Here is an 18,451-nt window from a genome sequence, read left to right on the forward strand (position 1 = left end):
GGTATAACTTGAACAAATGAGAAAGAATGTATTTTCTTATTAAAGATAGTATGTCTTTAATATAATTATTAGAGCCATGAATGTATCTAGACACTAACACTGAATTGATTTGAGGTGATGAATACCAGCTAAACAGATATTTTACCTCTTCCTTTCCAGACGTGTCTTCTTCACCAACAATGAGACCATCTGTACCCTCTGTGTGTTAACAAGATAAAAACACGGTACTATCTGGAGATGAACATACATGTACCCAGAAAAAAAGCGCTTCGAATTAATATTTACTTTGACATTTGGTCCCTTCTTTACCTGGGATCAGTTCACCTCCTTCTGTTACTCTCTGATCTCCATCAGATATGCTCTGTACAGGTGAAACCCAAGTCATACAGAAGTAATTGGTTATACAAAAACTAAAAACTAATCTGTTCTCCATTTGCGTGGGAAACTGTTCGTACATATAATATCGTACTTACCGGTGCATCCATCTTAACAGAGGAAGAGCTTTGTTTACAGTGTTCATGAGAACCATTGCTAGTAGGCCATTAGGATCTGCTTACACTGATCTGAATAATTAATATGTCAGACAGACTACACTTTCACTGGTCAGGGCATAGGGGTACTGTTAGGAAGAGGAACATGAAGTTCATAACACGTAGGGCTATTCAAATATTTCAGGTTTATTATACATCAAACATGTTGATGTATAGGATGATATTAAACCATACTAATACATAGGAAGATAATTACAAGACAGCTGCTAATTACAAAATACAGCTGTACTACAGAATAACACAGAAAACACAATAAAACATGACTACCAAATAAAACAGGGAACGCAATAAAACATAACTACAAAATAAAAAGGGAACACAACAGATGTATTATTGACAGTAAACCGGAACAATGCAACTCTCCAATCTCTTACCTCATAACGTGTAATAAATTCATACAATGTTTACATCCATATTTCAGTTCAAAGTAGGCCTATTGGCATGCACAATAATTTGAGTGACTATTTCAGGTAATTGTTTTCAGGTCATCTGTTCCTACATTTGTGTTCTAACCTGTCTAGGTCTGAAACAGTTAATAGAACAAATTATTGATCATTAAAAATGTAACAAAATAATTGATAAAATCATCAATCCCTATTTTGGACATGTCATAGGCAAAATGCAAAAAAAAAGAAAAAGTTGAAAGTGATTAATTGATTTCCAGATTTTTACAAACAAGGATGTTGCCTCAGGAAGCCATCAGGAAACATAAGTCAAACACCACAATGAACCAGGAGAGAAAACTGAATAGGCAGTAAAGCAAAACCCCACTGGTAAGCCCCACTGGTAAGGTTCACGCATCTTTCAGGAGATGGAAGGTCATATAACAGAATCCCCTCTTTGGCTGGTGTGGCACACACAAAACTCTCAGGCCAGTCCTCAACCAGCACAACCTGTGCCTTTAGAAAGTTCCAGGTCTTTCTCAGGACGCAGTCACACTGATAGGGGTTCCCTCCTGCCCTGAGGACGCTCAACTGTCCCAGTACACCATTATCCATCCCATCCATTCAACAGAGTGCTCAGCTGGTTCCCATCCACGTGAAGCACCTTCAGTGTAGACAGACCATCCAGTGAGGGGAGACTTAGGAGCTGGTTATGAGACAGAAAGAGCTTCTTCAGGCCCTGTGGTGAGCTGTGGAATACCTTCAGAGCATTGTGACTGAGATCCAACACTTCCAAAGATTTAGGGAATGGAGACTCAACCTTAGTGAGCCCCGAGTGGGATAAATTGAGCGTTTGGAGGGCCTTCATCTCCTCGAGACAGTCCACATGATGGAATCTGGAGAAATTGTTGCCACTGACATCCAGGTTGGCTAGGGTAGGAGCGTAACGCAGGACGATCTCACATAATGGCTGTAGAGAGGTGAGGTTGTTGTCTCTCAGACTGAGAGATGTCAGGCCTTGCAACTGTAGAGAGCAATTGGAGAGCTTCTGCAGGTTTGTCTCAGAGAGATGGTTCTCTGACAGATCCAGATCAGTCAGTTTCTCTACTAGCCTAGCCAAGTGGCACTCAATTTCAACCAAGTCACAACGGACCACATCAAGTTTATTTAAAGGGCTTAACAGCCATTGGTGACATGCCCGATAAGAAGACTGTAGGAGAGAGGATTCCATTGTTACATTTTCCAGGTGAAGGGTTTTGATTTTCGAGGCTGCAGCTTTAGAACATTGAGTGTCTGACATTGTGGCCTGTTCAATCTCCAGGGTTGATGAAATTATGCTAATCTCATCAACCGCAGAATGCGGCAATGCTGAGATCAGGGAAGACAGAAATCCAAAGGACATGTTGACATTTCTGAAAATTAGTTTATGTATCTGTATCTGTGATAGATACTGTAAACCAGGAGTGAGATCCACATCCAGCCTGCCATCCATCAGCTCCATTTCCAGAACATTCATACAAGGCATCATGTTAGATGGGTCGTTAATGTCCGCAGCATTGCACACACAACGTTTGTGGTCTATGCTACAGGTCGCCATTCCTGAGTTTAAGCTGTGTCCCAGCAGCAGGAGCAGAAACATTGCCATCTCACTCAATGAAGTAGAGTATAGCCTTAAATCCAAAGAGGAAAGAATTTTTCAGAAGCAATACTTTGTAGATCAATTAACAACACATCCTTCATTACCACATAGTGGCTAATTCTGTATATAATTATATCTTTGCAACGTTATTGGTTTATTGTACTTTTGTGTCAAATTGACCATTTTGTTCTCTTAAAATTATGTTTTCTTTGCTCTTGTATCAACTTTTGTTGACTAAATTTCCCCTTGGGGTCAATTAAGCATTACAGTATGTTGGTGTCATCAGACTATTAGACCACAGAGAGAGTTTCAAGTTGTATAGTTTAAATATTTTTTACTTTTATGTCTGGTATTGTCAGCTACTACTAACTTATACCTTTGAGGACCAGTGGAAATTGCATTGCATTTTATTTTATTTTTTACTTTTCTGTTATCCTTTATGAATATTCAGCCAAATGTAATGAAAAAAGCCATGACATCAATATAAATATAGAATATTCTTATGAAACCAATTACTCACCTTCCTTTCTGCTGATCGAGTTACAGTGGTCAATGAAGTGTTCTGTTGGCAGCAGCACTCATGGTCCCTTTTCCTTTATTTGTCCTCTTTTTACTTCTGCTTCTCTGATTCATTTCCACTTACTGGAAATAAATGGGATGGGATTACTGTAAACCTCCTGTATTAATGATTAAAGTAATCAGGTTTCAGTTTCCCCCAACAGCAGTCATAATGTTTAGCACCACCACGTTTAGAAGTTAACTTTAGGCAATAACTTTAGGCAACACACACACACACGCACGCACGCACGCACGCACACACGCACACACGCACGCACGCACACACACACACACACACACACACACACACACACACACACACACACACACACACACACACACACAGGCATACACACAGGCATACACACAGGCATACACAAAGAGGAGACGTGATTGTCTACACACCCTCCCCACACCAACAGCAAGGGTTGGCTGTGACAGGGACTAGTATAGGCCTACACATAAATTAAAATAAAAAAAACAGCAGATACAAAAATCTGTTCTCAAGTTATCTAACACAATGGTTCTCAAAGAGGGTTCCAGAGACCCCCAGGGGTCCTTGAGGGGGTTCCAGGGCGTCCACAGCAAAATTTGTTCATTTAGCCTACGGTAGCAACAACAGTTTAACCACATTAACTCACATGGTTGACTTTTGAAATTGGTGATCTACAAGCACACAACGCGGTGCAATGCGTTGTGAGCTTGTAGATCGGCAATTTTTTTTTTAAATTGTAAAAATTTGGTCAATTGTGGAATATTTTTGAATCATTTTAACAACAAAAATCTTGTGTGACGGTCCCCGGCACAAAATATTTTCAGATGGGGGTCCATGGCCAAACATTTTTAATACAGGTCCTTGACTTGAAAATGTTTGATCACCACAGATTTAACAAACACACAAACAGCCCCAATTACAATACCTTGCCACACATAGCAGAAGGCAGTAGCTTATGCCAGACCAGTGGCCGATCTTGAAGCTGTTGTGTCAGTTTGCTTTATAGATTATTACTTTCTTGTTTAATTAGATCAAATGCAATCTTTATTAATAGCCGACTGATAAACAATATACTATTGTTGCAATAATGTAGGCCTACGCATATGTATTCACACTCAAACTTTTAGTTTCCGATGGATCATTAAGAAGTGGACTTAAAATTATACTTAAGTAACAATGAAATATTATGTCGGAATTACAATTACACACAAACAACTCAGAATGATGAGATATTAAGTTGTAACTGTAAGAAAAAACAAATAGTTATTCAGTGGTGAAAATGGGCCTGCCACAGCCCTGTGACATGACCATGATACTGACATCATCAGAATCATGTCAGTATCATATCAGTATCATGGTCAGTATTATGGTCAGTGTCATGGCTCAGTATCACGTCAGTATCATGGTCAGTGCTGGGTGCTAAGGCTAATATTGAGAAAAGTAGAGTACACACTCCAGCTACAGTACATGGAAAATAACCACTTTATTTGCAAAACATGACAACCTTTCGATCCTCTAGGGATCTTCTTCAGGTCAACATTACACACACACCTGTCATGATTTTCAAATAAAGTGGTTCTTTTCCATGTAGCTGGAGTGCAGGCTCGACTTTTCTCAACAGTAACATGGTCAGTATCATGGTCAGTATCATGTCAGTATCATTAGTATCATGTCAGTATCATGGTCAGGGTTAGTACTCTTCAGAGCCCCCCACTTCAGAGCCCCCCTTTTAAAAACAATGTTTCCAGCGCCCCTCAAACTTCTATGTAGGCCCCTGGGAGGCTGTACCGCCCCTGTTGAGAAATACTACTATATATAGACGAATGTCTCTCTTTGAACCCAGGAATCGAACAAGGATCATAATGAGTGCAACACCTCTCCATGTTCTCTTATCTCTATATAACATTGCCTAACTTTAAAAGAACAGTAAAAAGTATAACATTGCAAACACACACAATAAGCAAGCAATGTCATATTGAGTACTGTTTATTTTTATAATCATAATTATTTCACTGGTACTTGAAACATTAGTGTATATACATATATAGTTCTAACAGACAATGTGTACTTAGTACATATTGCTCCAACAGACTATAATGTATATACTGTAGCAGTACATTTGTAGCTATAGGCTAACAGCCCAACCTCTTCAATTTAATTATTCATGTTAAAAAAAATACATTTTATTTATTCCTCTATGAAGAATCTATCCCTCAGACAGTCACATTCATGATTAAAAAGGTTTAACAGGTTTCACACTCCCATGACTCAATTTCTATTCTATATAATGCTTTATTTGAGAAAGAACACCTCAAAACAACATGTATTAAATACCCTGTAAAGGAAATTCAATTATTTGTTTCTCAAAGTTGTGGTGATGTTAAAAAGTAATGGCTGAAAATATTTCTGTGAACTATGTAGTAATGATTTGTGGAGTTAGGCTATTTAAACAGTTTTTCACAATTTCTCAGTTTGTGTTTATTTGGGCAGAGCTAAATCATGACTCCATGACATACATGGATTCATTTTCCAGTGAGTTATCAATCAAGTTAACTTGTTTTATCATTCAAATTTGCCTGTGGTTTATAACATATTATTGTGTATTATTGTGTAGAGACAAACTGAGAATACATATTATTACTGCTTTACAGGGTATTTAAAGAATAATAAAACAGTAAAATAAACAATATTTATATACTGATTTAAATTCATGTAAATGTGTTTGTAGAAATGAACTTTTGTGATTAAATGACAGGTATGAGATTTTAAAAGTTCAGAAAAATTAAAGGTTGATTAAATGAATTTACATACTGTATATACTGTATGAAGCCTATTTGAGAGACACACTTCTAAGTCATACTGTGTAACTTTTACAATTAAACCAAAGTAATTTTGATATTATCTTTAACTGGTATATTCTTCAGGTGTTTTTTGACAACTTCTCTAAAAACTAAAAAACTTTTTTCCTTCTTTTTTTTGGCGAGTACCAGAAATGTATTTATTTATGTATTTTAAAGTTGATAAATACATTTTAGACAACTTGTTGTTACGTCCCAAAATATACTCAGACACTAGGGCCCTGCAGCATTCCTTTTTGAGCGGTACTTCCGTATAGATAAACGCTGTCATGACAACGGAGCTACCAGAGGTGCAAAGACTACTAAAATGAATGTTACAAAGTATGACTTCAAACAAGTATGCTCAAAACATGTGCTCAAAGGAATTAGATTTCTGATAGCTCTGGAAAGAGTTGAAGAAGTAAGATGTTGGTGAGTCTGGTCGAGTTCTCTCACTCATCTGAAAAAAAGAGCCACAGAAAGATGATTATGAGTATTAGCTATTCAAATGAAGAACAACTTGCAATGCAGAGTTTTAATGGTAAACTGAAATGCTCACCACCATCGCTGAAGGCCTTCAGCGGCATCATCCTGGGGAAAGCCATCATGCGACGAGCGGCTACACAGGAGAAATGAACAGAACACATGGAAACCCTTAGTGCGGTCATTCATGGCTGCAGCACATACAGTAAAACAAATATGTAAATAGTGGTCTATATAGTTTTAATATGCTGACTAAATGCGCTCTACCTCTGCGACAGTCGGGTTTGCTGCCACGGGTGCGGGTACTAGGAATCTCAGTTCCATTCTCATCCACACACCAGCAGTACCCAGTGCTGTGCCAGCACTGCATGGCCTTGTAGTTGCCATGCTCATCACACTGGGGTTTGTAGGCCCCAAACACTCTTGGAGTTCGGACAGCTGCTTCCACCTGGCATTTAGTCTGGATGACAGCGGCTGAGGGATGGAGAGAGTACAAGATAGGTAAATAGGTCAGGTCAATAAAACATTACTGATTGTCAGCATAGAACTGCAGGATTAACAGGATTTTCAGTGGAGATCAAACTATCCAATTGGAGAATCAATTGTTGCTGCTATGTGTGTTTTCATCACATTTAGGGCCATTTACCTTTCTGAGTGGGGGGAGCAGGGGGGGCCTGCTGGGCCATCTGGAAGATCAGCCAGTGGCGCATCCAGGATTCAAAGCCCTGTGGAAAAGATTGTGTTTAGATAAACATTATACACACATAATAAGAACATAGGCCACAGGTGAGTGTGTGTGTGTGTGTGTGTGTGTGTGTGTGTGTGTGTGTGTGTGTGTGTGTGTGTGTGTGTGTGTGTGTGTGTGTGTGTGTGTGTGTGTGTGTGTATATATATATATACACACTGTGTGTGTGTATATATATATATATATATATATACACACACACACACACAGTGTATTTGTTTGCGCCCATGCATACGTGCATGCACATTACCTTCCACTCACTCTCCTCCATCTGTTTCTTCAGGCTCTGCAGATTGGCCAGGAATGTCTCATTGAACTGGGGCAGCTGGGAATTCTGGTGAGAAACACAAACACAAGTTGTGCTAATCTAGTACCAAAAAAATCTACAAGTTCAGAAGAATCTATTAATGTAGCCGAGGAGCAGCAGACTTGCATGCTGTGCTTACCTGCAAGAGCCCCTTCACCTGCTCCTCCATGCTGACAGTTACAGCAGTGTCCTGCAGTTTCTGGTGGCATGATAGAAAAAATATGAATATTGAAATAATCAATGATACTGTAGTGCTGAATCCATCGTCTATTTAGTATTTGACAGTTTCTTTCTTTCCGCCTTTTCAATTCAGTTAAAAGAATTTCTGCCACCTAGTGACAGACAGAGTACCATCATGGGTTTGGTGTTGGCTGCGGCCTCCTCCTCAGTGAAGTCCATCAACAGAGGCATGCTGTTCATCATAGGCATACGCATCTGGACAGCTGGCACTGAAGAATAGGAGTAAATTGACAGATTAATCAGGGAATTGGACCAGATTGATGATGGGTGGATACAGTATATCTTGTAGGTCTGCCAATGTGCCAATAAAATCAACTTGACCTTTTCTGGACCACAAGTCTGACACAGCTCAAGGGGTAAATGTATGATGGCAATGATGACAAAATGCTATGTGATACTAATCCACGACTAGATCAGAATGTAGCGCAGTGATTTACATGTCCACTATTCCGTGTCAGTCCTGCTGAAAACTATCCCACCAGGTCAAACTAGATTAGAGAGCTAGAATGACAAGGACAACAGGACACTCCATGGTAGGATGGAAGACCGCCAGACCAGAACCACTAATATGGAACTGATATCCTTTCTTACGAACTCATTCTCATAAAAAAGTTTCTCTATTGATATTTATATTGTTATATTACTTTTTAAATTATTTATTACTTGAACCCAGTGAGCATACCAAACAAGTAAAATTCCTTGTACGTACTGTATACATGCTACCTCACTAACAACATTCTTTTCTCAACTACAACAATGGTCAGTCCAGTTCTGCAACATTTCCAGTCTGTTCCCTTTTCATTTCCTCCTTCAATGTCAATCCTAGAATTCGCACTACTTTTCTTTACAAATAAAGTTAGTATCATTAATATTAGGCACTGCACATTCTCCCTAAGCCCCCTGTACAATATGTTTTATTTCCTTACTCCGGGTTCGGGTGTTCTTCAGCTCTTTGCGCATGTTTTCACCGTTGCTCTGCAGTGAACCGATCTGCTTGTTCTGGTTGAAGACCAGGTAGGCAGTGAACACCTGGCTGGCCAGTAGCAGACAGGCCAGTGTGGTCAGCCCTGCTATCTTGAATGCACGTTTGTTGGAACCCCTAGTGGCACAGAGGAAAATGTAAATATGAGGCCTAAATATGTTTTTTTTCTCTACTGTTGAACCAATAATATTAGAGGCATCGCTAGTTGTTAGGCGGACACATCCTCTTATTACAAGAGAATTGTGAACACAATGTTTTTTGAAAAGCTCTGTTCTCATTGAAAAGCATTGGCAGAATCCGCCCGCATAGGCAGAATTAAAGTTTGGTGTGACCGCACCCTTAGTTTTGCTTTCTTGTGATTGTAATTTGGTAGGCAGGCAACTTCTCTTTTATTCCAAGAGAATTGTGACTCCACTGTTTGTTTTTTGAAAACTTTGAATAATATTTGATAAGTAAAGCCTTATAGGCTTTGAGAATGTGTTTTTGATTTACATTATTTTACTGCTTTGTTATTGTATTTAGTAGTTTGTTTTTGATTATTTTATGATGTGATCTGGTTTTCCTTATATTTTCTTAATTGCAAATTTAAAAGTTACATAGAAACTATGTTTTTCTCTGTAAAATATTTTGACCAATAATATTAGAGACATCACTAGTAGGCAGACACATTCAGAATTGTGAACACACTTCACGACAATTTGTTATTTGAAAACATTTAATATTTTGATATTAAATACAAGGCTTTATCAGGCTAGTATTTTATATTTACATTACCTTACTTTTTGTTATTGTGCTAATATATATATTTTTAATTATATGTTCTGTTTTTTCCTTACTTCTGTTTTCTTGTAATTCTCATTTAAAAACTGTGATAAGACAAAATTATATATCTGATATAGAAATATTTAAGCCCCTTTTATGTATCATTCTTATTTACAGAGAAAGGTTATATAAATAGCAATTATGTTTTCTCTGCTTTTGAACCAATAATATTGGAGGCATCACTAGTTGCTAGGCAGACACTTTCCTGAAAGTTCTTCACTCTCCACTGTTTGTTATTTGAAAACGTAAGCTTTTAGTCTAGTACCAACCCTAAACCTTAATTTATTTTATACTTATTGAATAAATAAACTTATTGAATAAATGTTAATTATTTAACATTTGTTATTGTATATTTTGTCATACATTTTTTTCTCACTTTTGTTTTCTTGTAATTGTAGTTTAAAACATTGTTATAAGAAGGAAAAAAAACATGGAATAGCATTTATCATGAATGAATGATAATTTCATTGGATTTAACAAACATATCTCACCCTCTGGTTGTTGTTTCTGGGGGGACAAGGGCCTCCACACTCCCTGCCAGGCTCCCAGTGGCCAATGGAGCATGCTCCTGAGAAGTCTCCATTTGTTCTTCCTGTTAAGATTCTCAATAAAAACTATCTGGACACTTCCTGATGTATCTTTAAAATAGCCTCGTAAATATGGAAGGTGTGTGTACACAGAGAAGGGCGCCGAAAAGTGAAGTGAAAGGTGCAAACTCCCTGAAAGTCCCTATATGCAGATGATGTGGGCTGGGTTGAAAATAAATAACAGGGCTGTCATTGGCTGACTGGAGCATCATCACTTGTTGTTCGAGGCAGACATCAGTGGAATAATGCAGGCCTAACCTAAAAACAAGTATTTTAAAAGGCTTATAATAATAATTGTAATAATAATAATAATAAAAATTGTGCATAATAATAAGCTGTGATGAAAGCAATTTCCATTAACCCCATGTTTATTACAATAAAGCTTCTGATTTAATCTAATCACAACAATAAACTGAATATCTGTACTTGGTATGATAATTACAAAAATATATAGATAATATATGATAAATCATAATATAGATTAATAACCCAGTTACAACCACTGACTAAATCCAAGTGGTTCTGTGAAGTGGAAAAGTCAAGAAAATATTACTATTTCAAATGCAAGATTGAGGAAAAGCACATTGAACGAAGGGGCTGAATAAACATTTTACAGCATGGCACTGAAAGGGGTCAGCCATCTATTTATTGTATGTATATCCCCCCAAAGTTCAGCCCATATATAGAGTTCCATGTGAAATATTTGCCCAAATATGGAGTTCCACGCGGAAGCCGTGCTGTTATTAGACCCTGTCTTGTTTATGTCTTATTTGAGATGTGTGGTCAATTATAACCTTTAAATGAACAAGTACAGATGGTTTAAGAGTTTCTCTTAAGCATGATAATCTAAAGTGAAACTGATGTGGCATGGGGTATAAATGATGGCTGCTGATTATTACACTTCCTAGAAGAAAAGCAAAATCCCCTTTTTTCTACAAGGGCGTTCCCCTATGACGGAAGATCTGACTAGAAAAGTCTGAAAGCTATATGGTTCTATTCTAGGAGGTAATTTCCTTTTGTAGGTAGGTAGGTAGGTAGGTAGGTAGGTACAGTAGGTAGGTAGGTAGGTAGGTAGGTAGGTAGGTAGGTAGGTAGGTAGGTAGGTAGGTAGGTAGGTAGGTAGGTAGGTAGGTAGGTAGGTAGGTAGGTAGGTACTTTATTCATCCCCGAGGGGAAATTAAGGTGTTAGGTGTTGTCCAAAGTTACCTGACCAGGGTCCGCCAGGGGTCTGTACTTGGTCCCTTACTTTTTACGACCCACCTTTTTGGACTAATCATTAGTGTTGTATTTTATAATGGAAGTCAAGGTGGCTCAGATTGGACTGAAACCATAATTATGTCAGAGCTATGCTGTTATTGGACCCTGTCTTGTTTCCCTCTACAACAAGATCATTTCTGCTCACAAGCTATTATGCTTGTAATCATGCACTAGTAAGCTGATGCCACGCAGCTGTTTTTCTCCTTCCCACCCTGCATTGTTCCCTGCTTTGCTGCCATCTCACGGTGGCCAAGCTTCTTTTACTTCCTGGAAAGTCATGCACCATACAGGATCTTTCCATTTCCTTTGCCAACAACCTGGTGGTTTCTGTTCCAACTGCCAGGAACCTGGGAGAGGTCCTGGACAGTCAGCTGTCCTTCAAGGCACACATCACAGCGTCTGCCGGCATGCTCACTCGAACCCCGTAAACTGATCCAGAATAACGTGGGCACACCTAGTCTTCAACTTCACAATTTTCTTCATATATTCACCTTTGTGTTCACTTCACTGGCTTGCTGCACACACTCGATTCAAAACACTGGTGATGATTTACAAAGGCAATCACGGACATGGCACCCCCTTTTCAGTACATGATCCACACCTATACTGTACACCCCTTCCCACACACGTAGATCAGCAAACACAGGCTACCTGTCCATCCCTTCCCTAAAAAACTCTGGCCAAAGCTCAGAACAGCCTCAACTCGACTCATCTCCTTTCTTGACCCTAGCCGTGGAATAGCCTCACCCCTCAGTCATGAATATTATTGTGTAGTCTCACTCCCTATTTTCTGTTACGGTCTGAAAACTCAACTCTTCATACTTTTGCTTAGTTTGCTTAGTTTGCTTGTAACAAGATAGCATGTCATTTTAGACAGATGCTAGGTTTGATACTTTAATATGCTAGTTACTTTATAGCACTAAATGTCTATGACCTCTACTTACGTGATCATTTATCCAGTTGTTTGTTGACTAGGGTTCATGCCATCAACTCAGATTTGGCACACTTAAGTGATCGGATAAGAGCATCTGCTAAATGCCTACATTTTATATTGTGAAACACCAATTAAAATAGACAAATAGACAAAAATAATTTACAATTACTGTATTCATGATCAATATGTGGTGGATAAGAACCTTAGAGATTCATTAGCCTGTGTGATTAGCTTTTGTATGTTATCAGACGGTCTGAGTCACCTGGTTACAAAATGAAACCAAAACCATTCTTTCCCAGCATCGATGACAAATATGACTTGTGGGCAGTAAGAGAATGGAGGAGGCAAGAAAGTAAAATGGCTGACTACAAACAAATAGTTTTATTTGCAAATTAAAAAAGCACTGACAATTAGTTACATTGTAAAAATGTACAACAATTACAAATCACACAGTCCGAGTCCAGTAGATCAGTAATTGTTGCTGTTATGCATTATCACTTTATTGCTTTACAATATGAATAGATTCGGTATACAACAGTTGGCAGTGAGAGGATGTGAGAAGGAATCGATCTTTTCGACATAATGTAGGCCTACTGAACCTGCGTACAATGAAATGAAGTAAAACAACACACATCCACTCCCTTTAGACTGCACTGACATTTCACACTGTGAGACGGGACTGATGAAGAGTGTAAATCCACATTCAGTAATTTAGGTTGATCAAACGTATTATGTATGTCACAATGTCAAGAAATAAAAAGAGGACCAACATGTGCATTGTTATACATCAGAAAATCGTACAAAACTATTGCAAAAAGAGCAGCATCAATGCTTTACATCTAGTTGCAATGGATAAGACTCGCTTGTGGTCTACAAGTTATACTGTTGGTTCGGCTGGCATCAGTTATGTTAAAGCTTTGATTAAAATATAGCATTTATGATAAATCATGAACATTCCTGTATATGAAGCTCAGAGGAATCTGACTTCTGATAGAAAGAGCTGATGAAGTCAGATGCCGTTGAATCTGAACGAGTTCTCTCACTCGTCTGAAAAAAGAGCGACAGAATGATGATTATTTTAGCAATTAAAATGAAGAACAAATGTTTTTAATGGTAAACTGAAATGCTCACCACCATCGCTGAAGGCCTTCAGCATCATCCCGGGGAAAGCCATCATGCGATGAGGGGCTACACGGGAAAAATTAACAGAACACATGGAAACCCTTAGTGTGGTCATTCATGGCTGCTGCACAAACTGTGAAACAATATCAATACAAAATGACATTTTGTTGGTGGATGGATGCTGAATTTCTCATTACCTTTCTGACAGTCGAGTTTGGCACGGGAACGGGTTTGAGGAATCTCCCGTCCACTCCCATCCACACACCAGCAGTACCCAATGCTGGGATGGCACTGCTTGGGTTTGTAGCGACCCTGCTCATCACACTGGGGTTTGTAGGTCCCGGGCAACATTTTTCCAGATCCTTTCCTCTGGCACTCAGTCTGGACGACAGTGGCTAAGGGATGGAGAGAGTGTTAGAGGATAGGAGTCAGGTTAATAACAACTTATTATTGATCATCAGCGTAAAGCAGCAACACTAACAGGATTTTCAGTGGAAGCCATGTTGGCTACAGTACAGTATGTGTGTTTACCTCAAATTAGGGTCATTTACCTGTCTGAGTAGGGGGTGCAGGGGCCTGCTGGGCCATCTGGAAGATCAGCCAGTGACGCATCCAGGATTCAAAGCCCTGTGGAAAACAATATGTTTAGATGCACATTATAATAATTCATAATTTAGTCCCCACTCCTTTGGGGTATTTTTGTCACTGCACGTTTGCAAATTTGTCCTCTGCAATTTACCCATCCTAACTATTAGTAGCAGTGGGCGTCACAGTCACGGTTACATGTCATGCTCAGTGAAACTTTAACACATAGACTGTGCAAGCTGGGGGTTCTTCATTTTAATTGCAGCACGACACGTTATTAGTTTATAGATCCGTTTTTTTTTCATTGAGTTAGGGCCACTCATAAGCTATGGCTGTGTGTGTACATGCACATTACCTTCCATTCACTCTCTTCCATCTGTTCCTTCAGGCCCTGCAGGTTGGCCAGGAATGTCTCATTGAACTGGGGCAGCTGGGAGTTCTGGTGAGAAAACACAAGTCATGTTCCAAAGAAAATTTACAAATGCAGAAGAGTTTGTCAATGTAAACTGGTTGGCATGCATGCTGGACTCACCTGCAAGAGATCCTTCACCTTGTCCTCCAAAGCAGTGTCCTCCAGTTTCTGGTGGCATAGAACAAAAATATTAACAGATTGATATTCACCAATTAATACATTCATTGTTTTATTTGTTATTTGACAGCTTCATTCTTTCTGCCTTTTTCATTTCAGTTCACTACCACCTATTGACAGTTTGTTGATGAAAGTACCTTCATGGGTTTGGCGTCAGCACTGCCCTCGTCCTCAGTGAAGTCCATCAACAGAGGCATGCTGTTCATAGGCATGCCCATGTGGACAGCTGTTGCTGCTGGGAAGGATGGGAGGAAATTGACAGACTATTGAGTGAGATTTGTGATTTGGACATGATTTGGAAATCTCATTTCCATTTGATTCCAGGAGTGAGTCTGGCCTGCAGACCTATATGGGCAATTTGGCTGTGGGCTGGAGCTGGGCGGGAGTAATGTAGCTTTGATGTCCAAGTGGCCCTTTGATGTCCAATTAAGCCACTTTAGGCTGCAGTGATTATCACCAGGAGTAATTGGTTTGTCTTTGATGTTAATGAGCAGCTTGTATGAAAGGTGTATTGATTAATGACGTGTGAACCACTCGGGTTCCACCTGATTGGCCTACCCCCGCTGTCAATCACAAAACAATGAGCGAGGACGCTGATTGGCTCGGTTATTTGGTAATGCACTAGAAACGCCCATACAAGCCTTCATGCCAGACTCACTCCTGAAATAAAATACAAATGAGATTTCTGGAGGGAGGGTTTACCAGGCTAATCGTATACATGAAATACATACTTTTCAGCGAGATAATACGTGAAGGACAAAAATACAATTGTGGTCCTTTGTCTTGCACAGACAAACATAACAACTAAGAACAGACATTGATACATAAGACACTCTAAAAACTAAAAGACTAATCATATATAGATACAGTATACGTACTGTATATGATTGATTTCAACTTCGAAGGGTGGAGATATCTCCTCTAGGTCTGCCAATGTGCCAGTATAATCTAATTGACCTTTTCTGGACCACTAGTCTGACACAGTTCAAGGGGTAAGATGTATGATGGCAATGATGACAGAATGAATGCTATGCTATTATAATCTAGGACTAGATCAGACTGTAATGTAGCACAGTGGTTTCCACCTCCACTATTCTGTGCCATTCAGTCAGTCCTGCTGAAGACTATCATATAGGTCTAAATATTTTAGAGAGCTAAAATGACATGGACACTAGGACACTCCATGGTAGGAAGGTAAAAACACCATACCAGAACTACTGATAATGAACTGATAGAGCTGTATTATAACATAAACATTGTCATCAAATGTCTTTATTCATATTTTTCTCTATTTAGATTTGTATTATATATTACTTTTTGACATTTACTCGAACCCTGAGTGCATACCGAATCAAATCAAATTGAATCAAGTAACAAAATCTCTCTTCTATTCTCTCTACAGCAGTGTTCAAACCAGTTCAACAACATTTACAGTCCGTTGCTCCGTTCCCTTTTCATTTCCTCCCTCGAAGATTAGACTCATGTCCTACAGCCTCCACATCCTCTGACCTGCTGAAGAATACTGTGACCTTGCAATATAGTTTTTACATCTTCTGAAAACAACAACGCCTCAAGAAATAGAATATTTACTACTATTATTAATAAATAAAGTTGTTATTATTCCCTGTGGTACTTCCGTCCCATCAATATATTTGCCCCTTTTTACAATGTTTTATTTCCTTACTCCGGGTGCGGGTGTTCTTCAGCTCTTTGTGCATGTTTTCACTGTTGCTCTGCAGTGAATGGATCTTTTGGTTCTGGTTGAAGACCAGGTAGGCAGTGAACACCTGGCTGGCCAGTAGCAGACAGGCCAGTGTGGTCAGCCCTGCTATCTTGAATGCACGTCTGTTGGAACCCCTAGTGGCACAGTCAAAGGAAAATGTAAACTGTTATAAAACATTAATGTCAATTTAATAAATTGGAAAGATGTGAAAAATATTTCTCCCTTAGGCTATGCTGCTGTTGTTTTTTAATTAAATACATTTCAATCCAAAAGTTTGACAAATATGAAAGCCAATCTCTGCCCATTGTATTAAAAAGTTTTTTTTGCAATTACATTTGTGAGGGAAAAAATATCAGAAAATTCTGAGTTATAAAGCAAGATTATAGTTAACTAAAACTAACAAAATAACAAAAAAAACTAAAAAATTGATACATGATTTAACATTTTGTTGTTTGTGTTGTATGTTGTATTCTGCTTTTGTTATTGATCCTGTGTTGTGCTGTTTTTTTTTCTTCTCATTTTTGTGTGATAAGTAACTGAAATATTTGAAATAATATAATATTTTCATTTTCATTCTTTTTTTAAGAAAAGTTATATGAATAACAACTACGTTTTCCTCTGCTACATATTTTTTAACCAATAACATTAGAGGCATCACTAGTTGCTAGGCAGACACCTTCCCTTATTTTAAGAGAATTGTGACTGCTCTTCACTCTCCACTACTTTGTATTTTTAAGCTTTCTGAATATTTTACAAGTAATACCGGCTTTATTTTTATTTACATTATTTGATTTAAAAAAAGATTGATGTACTATGCTTTTGTTATTGTATGTTGTTTTAATTACTTCTGTTTTGTTGTCATTATAATGAAAAAATCAGTGATAAGTCAAAACATGTAAAAATATATATATATATATATTATGAATGTGCAAAATCTCTGTCCGTCCATCGTCTGTGCGTGCGTTAATAATATGTTTAATTCAAAAGTAAAGGTACATCGGAATGAAACATGGGATAGCCTTTATCACGAATAAATGATCATTTCAACGGTCTATCTTTTTTTCATTATCTTCCTGCCTTTATTTTTATGCCATTGTTTTAAAGTGTTTCAATGTTGTTTTTTCTGCTTTGTTGTTGAATTGTGTTGCTTTTTCTGTAAAGCATTTTTGTTTTATTTTATTTTATGTAAACCACTTTGAGCTGCATTTATGTCATGAAAGGTGCTGTATAAATAAGGTTTATTATTATTATTATCTGGATTTTGTAAATAAAGTAATATATCAAGTGTATCTCACCCTCTGGTTGTTTCTGGGGGGACCAGGGCCTCTGCACTCCCTGACAGGCTCCCAGTGGCCAGTGGTGCATACTTCTGAGAAATCTCCATGTTCTTCAAGCTCTTGTCAAGGTCCTCAATTAAACTTGCTGGACACTGTCTGATGGATCTTATACCCTTGTAAAGCCAGACAGACTCCAAGGAAAAGTGAAGTGAAAGGTGCAGAGTCCTGGAAAGTCCCCGAGTTCGAGTTGCTGTGGATTAGACTGAAAATAAATAACTAGGGCTGTCATTGGCTGACTGGAGCCATCATCACTTGTTGGTAGAGGCAGACATCAGTGGATTTAATGCAGGCCTAACCTACGCACTTAATAAAGTCTTAATATTAAGAACAACAGCAACAAAAATTGTAATAATAAGTAATAATGATAAAAACGTAATTGTCTTTTGTTCATTGGTGCCTAACTGTGTCCTGGACTAAACATTCCAGGACTATCAATCAACTGTACTGAACATAGATTCCACTAACTACATGGTTATCACAATAATGCTTATGATTTTAAATGAACTTTTAAGATATAACATAATATAATAACCCAGTTACAACCAGTGACAATGCAAATTGGTCTGTAAAGTGGAAAAGATTATTAGTTTAAATCTGAAGTGGAGGAAAAGTGACACAATTCATATTTTTACGGCGTCTATGTATGTACTTAGGAGGCCTATGTTGCACCGCCGATCCACGGGGCCCCTGGGGCCACTTCGGTTGTGTCTGACATCAGTTCATGTTGAAAATCTCCATATAGGTGCATTTGACTCCATATATGTGCATTTGACAG

General features: G+C 38.4%; 2 protein-coding genes and 1 long non-coding RNA gene across 4 annotated transcripts; 1 reads left to right on the forward strand and 2 right to left on the reverse strand.

Moving 5' to 3' along the window:
* The first annotated feature begins 3,964 nt into the window (after positions 1-3,964).
* On the forward strand, positions 3,965-5,995 carry LOC308076619. The gene is made up of 2 exons (XR_013932302.1): positions 3,965-5,519; positions 5,567-5,995. It is a non-coding gene; the product is annotated as an uncharacterized lncRNA (long non-coding RNA).
* LOC308076616 (HLA class II histocompatibility antigen gamma chain-like) lies at positions 5,097-10,250 on the reverse strand. The gene is made up of 9 exons (XM_080417038.1): positions 10,034-10,250; positions 8,665-8,837; positions 7,850-7,947; positions 7,638-7,697; positions 7,442-7,525; positions 7,093-7,171; positions 6,714-6,920; positions 6,523-6,582; positions 5,097-6,423 (listed from the first exon to the last, which is right to left on the reverse strand). Exons 1-9 carry the CDS (start codon positions 10,123-10,125, stop codon positions 6,416-6,418), a joined length of 861 nt encoding a protein of 286 aa, XP_080273164.1. The 5' UTR covers positions 10,126-10,250; the 3' UTR covers positions 5,097-6,415.
* Positions 10,251-12,682: 2,432 nt separating this feature from the next.
* LOC308076618 (H-2 class II histocompatibility antigen gamma chain-like) lies at positions 12,683-17,864 on the reverse strand. 2 transcript variants are annotated; one of them, XM_080417042.1, is made up of 9 exons: positions 17,635-17,864; positions 16,301-16,473; positions 14,754-14,848; positions 14,560-14,607; positions 14,383-14,466; positions 13,994-14,069; positions 13,640-13,837; positions 13,452-13,508; positions 12,683-13,367 (listed from the first exon to the last, which is right to left on the reverse strand). In XM_080417042.1, the coding sequence occupies exons 1-9, from the start codon at positions 17,721-17,723 to the stop codon at positions 13,360-13,362; spliced, it is 828 nt and encodes a 275-aa protein (XP_080273168.1). In that variant the 5' UTR covers positions 17,724-17,864; the 3' UTR covers positions 12,683-13,359. The 2 variants fall into 2 exon arrangements, with proteins under 2 accessions (XP_080273168.1, XP_080273167.1); XM_080417041.1 differs by having other exon boundaries at positions 14,754-14,851; positions 17,635-17,861.
* Between the last annotated feature and the right edge of the window lie 587 nt (positions 17,865-18,451).

This window comes from Gymnoscopelus braueri (genome assembly GCF_963280865.1).
Source record: "Gymnoscopelus braueri genome assembly, chromosome: 20".
NCBI lineage: Eukaryota > Metazoa > Chordata > Actinopteri > Myctophiformes > Myctophidae > Gymnoscopelus > Gymnoscopelus braueri.